This window comes from Photinus pyralis, unplaced genomic scaffold (assembly GCF_008802855.1).
Source record: "Photinus pyralis isolate 1611_PpyrPB1 unplaced genomic scaffold, Ppyr1.3 Ppyr1.4_LG8, whole genome shotgun sequence".
NCBI lineage: Eukaryota > Metazoa > Arthropoda > Insecta > Coleoptera > Lampyridae > Photinus > Photinus pyralis.
Genome location: NW_022170819.1, coordinates 36,026,529 through 36,032,528, shown reverse-complemented (window position 1 = coordinate 36,032,528; position 6,000 = coordinate 36,026,529). Strand labels below are relative to the sequence as shown.

General features: G+C 37.4%; 1 protein-coding gene across 1 annotated transcript in view; it reads left to right on the top strand.

The window, feature by feature from the left end:
* Positions 1-4,711, top strand: part of LOC116179793 (cytochrome P450 9e2-like) — a 9,593-nt gene extending 4,882 nt beyond the window's left edge. Inside the window, exons 2-5 of the mRNA XM_031499634.1 lie at positions 3,063-3,226; positions 3,279-3,616; positions 3,666-4,122; positions 4,171-4,711. Of these exons, the coding sequence (XP_031355494.1) occupies positions 3,063-3,226; positions 3,279-3,616; positions 3,666-4,122; positions 4,171-4,613 (1,402 nt within the window). The 3' untranslated portion in view covers positions 4,614-4,711. The remainder of the gene's footprint in view (positions 1-3,062; positions 3,227-3,278; positions 3,617-3,665; positions 4,123-4,170) is intronic.
* Positions 4,712-6,000: the final 1,289 nt, after the last annotated feature.

Below are 6,000 nucleotides of genomic sequence, written 5' to 3'. Positions count from 1 at the left end.
GATTTATAAACACATTGGGGGTGGATTTCTATGTGACGCAAGGGGTTGCAAGAAATTATTTTTGCATCTGTTTATTGGATATGTATAGCAGTATTTTTCTGCACAAACTAGAAAGTGATAACTACCCGCGTTTTGCCGTATTCGAATTATAAACACATTGGGGGTGGATTTCTATGTGACGCAAGGGGTTGCAAGAAATTATTTATGCATCTTTTTATTGGACATGTATAGCAGTATTTTTCTGCACAAACTAGAAAGTGATAACTATTCGCGCATTGCTTGTTTGTAAAGGTGGACGCAATCTACATTTTTTTGTATTTCTGTGGTATTCGGGCATCTTCGGAGAAACGGTTGCTATCTTTGGTTGCTGTCTTCACGCAGGTATTATTATTATGGTCGGTGTCTCAGGTCTAGCCTGGTTAACTAATCGCACGGATTAAAATCCTTGATGGCCACAACAGCCAACGCTAACAAAAAAAAAATTTCCTGCAAATTTAGCAATTTAAGTAAGTGTGTGTAAGTATTGTTTATTGCGTAAGTGTTTGTTTGACTTTGCGTTTGGGTTGAATACGAGGTTGTGATAACGTGGTGTGTTTCTGAGAAGAAAGAGTTTTGTGTTTTTTAGGTGTGCTAGGACGTGTAATTTTATTAGGTGGATCACTGTCCTTGTAGTGTATGTTGTGTTACTAGTATTTATTGCGTTTGTTTGTTCAGGAAGTTGCGTTTGCGTGGTTGGTTGAGTTAAAGGTGGAGATATTACAGTATGTTGTGTGTCATGTTGTAGGTAAGTCAAAAGTGCTGTTTAGGTTTTTGCGTTTGAGTTGAATACTAATGGGTCGTGATAATGTGGTTTGCTTCAGAGGCGAATCTCTGATTGTACTCGTAGTATTTGTTGTATCATTTATTGTACTTGTTTGTTCGGTAAGTTGTATTTGTGTGTTTGTTTGGGTTAGAGGTGGAGATATTACAGTATGTTATGTGCCGTGTTGTGAGCGAGTACTCTTGTTGACATGTATTATACGTTGTGGATCATGTGTGTATGTAGTAACTTGTGTTATGGGTTTTTATCGATTAAACCTAATAGTTGTAAATTGTGGTGTATTGTCTTTGGTATAACTCCGGTAGCACTAAGAATAATGGGAGCTATATCAGTAGATTTCGTTCTCCATTGCGCCTTAAGCTCGATAGCTATGTGGATGTATTTGCGGGGTTCTTCTGCATGCGTTGTGCGTTGTGGTTAAGTTGTTAGTGTTGGGAATGGCAATGTCTATAATACAAATGGATTTTTGTGTTTTATCTGTAAGTGTAATGTCTGCTGGTCTATTATTGTGGATAGTTCTATCCCAATATAATTTATGTGTGTTGTTTTTAAGTATTATCTGTGGCGTGTATTTGTTGTATGGTGTCTTATCTGTTATGAGATTATGTTTTTTGATGAATGATTTTAGCTACCTGATCGTGTCGATGTTTGTATTCTGTTTGTGTAAGTCGCGTGCATGCCGATAATATATGTTGGATTGCTTCTGATGTTTGTGAACAGAGTCGACAAGAATCATTTGTTACTGTTTTGTCTTTATGTATGTTTTTTATAGTTGCGTGTATTAATGACCTGGTCTTGTATTGCTAACATGAAACCCTCAGTCTCCGGGAAGATATCACATTCAGACAACCAATTGTGCGTTGCTACAGAATCAACACAATCCTGGTTAACCTCTTGTGGAAATCGTCCATGTAAAGGCTTTTGGTTCCATGTCTGTATGTTATTTGTGATGTATGTAAGTTTGGATGTGGGTGGGAGTAATAGTGGGAGTAATAGTGTACGGGTGTTTCTCTGTATTTGTTCTAAATCTGTATTTGTCCAACGTATAAATCAAAAGAGTATGTAAGTACTGGTGTGGCAAAGTGTTAATAGCTTTGATTGTATTTCTACCTTGTAATTTTGTTTTAAGTATACTAAGTATTCTTTGTAGGTATTATTATTTTTATTATTATTATTACCATGGGTCTGGAACTAGTTTAAATTGCTGGTGGAAAATCTGGTTTACATGCTCTTCCTTTGCCGGCGATGTTTCACTAAATTTGTTGGGGTAATACAGTCAGTCCAGGTAGCGTATTGCCAATGTATTGTACAGCACAGAGCGGTCCATTTTCTGCAGTGCTCAATGCTTTGGCGATGGTATACGCAATAGGTAGTCTGCCAATCCATCGTTCGCTACAGATCACAATATAATGACGTTACTTAATGTATACAGTATTTTGTAATGGATGCGAATGTGTGTCTAAACTCGTTGTCGGCTCCAACCATATCTCTATCGTTCATTATACGTAATGTAAAACTTGTGTAGGCATTAAATCAAAAATATAGAGACCTAACATTTTTTTTATTTTTATCATTTTAGTGTTTTAGTCAATTTGTAACTTGATTTATTCCAGTTTTATTTTTATTTCAGTACATCAAATAATTAAAAAAAAACTGCTCGGACACGACAATATTTAATTTTAATTTGTTTCATTTTTATTTATTCTAAGCTACAAATTTACTCTTTTCAAAATAAAATCTAATGTAATTTGGCGTTCATTTTGTGAAATATTTAAACTAATATTATGTTTGCGTCTAACGCGCTCCTTATTGGAAGGCCTTCCAGCTTGCACTCTACTACCACTTGATGGTAAACCTCTAGATTTACGGCGGGATAATGATGTTGGCTGAACTTTAATTTTTCGTTGTTTTCTTCCGCAAAGACGACACAGTGTTTCCATAAAACTAATTAGCTGACTGAGCCCGCTAATAGAATGGCGTCACCTCGGGTGATTGCGGTACTGCAAAATATTGTGCATTTCAGAGTAATGTCATTATAATGTGATCTGTAGCGAGCGATGGATTGGCAGACTACCTATTGCGTATACCATCGCCAAAGCATTGAGCACTGCAGAAAATGGACCGCTCTGTGCTGTACAATACATTGGCAATACGCGTCCAGGTAGAATACAATCGAAAAGCATCTAAGACATACTTGAAAAAATGGGTAAAGAACTGTTTAAAGCCATTTCTCCGATTTCAGATTTGCTGGGGTGTACCTAATAACGAGTCCGCTATTGGTAATCAAAGACCCTGAACTGATCAAGCAAATCACCGTCAAGGATTTCGAGTACTTTCTAGATCATAGTAGGTATCTTCCCGACGAAAGCGAACCTCTATGGGGCAAAAATCTGTTTGCTCTTAAAGGTAATGTTACTCTTATTGGGGATTACGTCTACTGACCTTGAGCTATACACAGGTGAGAGGTGGAAGGAAATGCGAGCAACTCTAAGCCCCGCGTTTACCAGCAGTAAAATGAAAACCATGTTTTTTCAAGTTTTATCGAACTGTAGTGAGAGGTTCGTAAATCATTTCAAAGTGGAAGGTTCCACCGACACGGTTAAAGTGGAACTCAAGGATGCTTTCACGAGGTTTACCAACGACGCTATTGCGTCCTCGTCGTTTGGCGTCGAATGCGATTCCCTAAAAGAGCCCGAAAACGAGTTCTATCAAATTGGTAAGGAGGCGACGACTTACAGCGGATTTTGGAAAAATCTGAAGGTCATCATAATTAGTTTCTTACCAAAATTGGCTCTTGTAAGTAACTTGGTCTTTAACCAATTGGCTATCAGTGGACTGCTTTCAGTTTTTTGGAATTCGTCTATTTACCGACAACGTTAGTGCCTTCTTTCGAAATCTTGTGGTTACTAACATCGCGATGCGCGAAAAGGATGGAATCGTGCGACCTGACATGATTCACCTTCTGATGGAGGCGAGAAAAGGACGACTGAAGCATGAACGGTCGAACGATGTAATCGACTCAGGATACGCCGTCATTGCAGAATCTAAAATTGGAAAGGAAGAGCATAGGCAAAAGTTGAATTTGAGTGATGATGATGTGACCGCCCAAGCTATGATTTTTTTCAACGCCGGGTTCGATACGGTTGCCGCCTTTATGTGCTTTACCGCATACGAGCTTGCAGTTAATCCGTATATACAAGAAAGGTTACGGGAAGAAGTCGACAATGTTTTGAGGGAAGGAAACGGAACATTAACGTATGAAGGTCTAATGCAGATGGAGTACATGGATATGGTGCTAACGGGTAAAGTTAAGTGAATAGCGGATTAGCGCTAACATAATATGATTTCAGAGGTCTTACGCAAGTGGCCACCTTCTACATCAATTGATCGGAAGTGCGTCAAACCGTATACAATTCCACCTAAAAGGGAGGGTGAAAAACCAGTTCATCTGAAAAAGGGGGACATGGTTATTATGGTTATGTACGGAATGCAGCTGGACGAAAAGTACTATCCCGATCCCGACCGTTTCGATCCCGAAAGGTTCAGCAAAGAAAATCGAATAAATATCGTACCTTACACTTATGTGCCGTTTGGTGTTGGACCGCGCAGCTGCATTGGAAACCGGTTCGCCCTACTCGAAACTAAAGTGTTATTTTTTTACATTTTGAGATACTTCGAAATAGTCGTGGTTAAAGAATCGGTAGTGCCAATAAAAATATCACGAAAAATAATGAAACTAAATCCAGAGAAGGGGTTTTGGTTCGGCCTGAAGCCCCGAACGGTTCATTACTAAATGTATCAATAGAGTAAATAGAAATAAGTCAACATTAACACAAAATAAAGTACTATTTATGTATATTGTACGAGCCCTAACACATAAATGTTCGGACACTCAAAATTTTACAAATGTTGTAACTAAAAATCATTATTATTTTTTTCTTACTATAGTTATAAATTAAACATATTTTTCTTTCGCCTATTTAAAAAAGTATTTTCTAATGCTCAATCATTTTAACCTAAAGATCAACTTACTTTATAAAAATCTAAACCTGATTAGTGGATCCACCTTCGACAGGTTTAGGTAGAAACATGACCATTTGTTACTTCGTTCCATTTTACTGTAAGATTCCGTACTGTGTCTCTTCGTCCAGATTTGCAAATGGTTATCGGCGCTTTCTGCATTCTAGGGGTAACTGTTGGCCGTCTTCCTGTGTTGTTTCCTTCAACTTCGATTGATGCTGTTTTCCCATATACTTTGTTACAATATCTACCACCGTGGACATGGGCAAATTGAATTCCTGACCAATTGTCCTAAAGGATTTTCCCTTATGAACCCAATTTAATTATTAATTGTCGAATTTCTTTCCGTGTTGCTTTGCCATGTGCCATTTTTCTTTTAACAAAATGTCAAAGTGTGCTGACAAGTTATAAAAATTAGAATTTTTTTGGTTTTTATCCTGTTACCTAGATCAAACTATCAAATATATGTGGTGTCCGAACATTTATGTGTCAGTTAATTTCGCTGGTTTTCTCATTTTTATGTTGTGAGAGCATTAAAAAAATAGTTTTTTGGTATTAAACATAAACAATAAACTTATAATACTCATTTCTATATAAGATATCTGCGGCTTTATTGGACATTGGACTGGTTTTATTTTTTTTTCGGTTTTATTTTAAAAATGCTAGATGTCCCAACATTTATGTGTTAGGGCTCGTATTTTCCTTTTTGCGTTATAATGGGGTGCACTAATCGCGGTTTGGGCGGATCGGAATCCTCGGGTAAACTCAATCAGAATAAACAGCAACTTCAGAAATTCTAAAGGGCAAGGCCGATGAAATTAAAGCCCACAGCAATTTCCCCAAGCGGGAATAATAAATAATGAATTCGGTAACAGTATCTACGGGAAAGCAAATGCAGGAGACCGAAACAATATCCTCCTTTATAATTATTGACACGGAAAGTAACTTGCAATCAAACGGAGCGGTAGAAATTAATGTGCAAGACAAAGCAAAAGCTATAAATACGGTGCGGTAAACTTAAGGTAAAAGCAATACGTAAACGGTATGAATGAAAAATAAATTTACGCAAAAGCTCAAAATTTGCGAAAGTGCAAGAGGCAGAAAGGTTTAGATACGAAACGCTTCCAAAGTAAATTTACGAAAAAGCTCAACAATTAGGT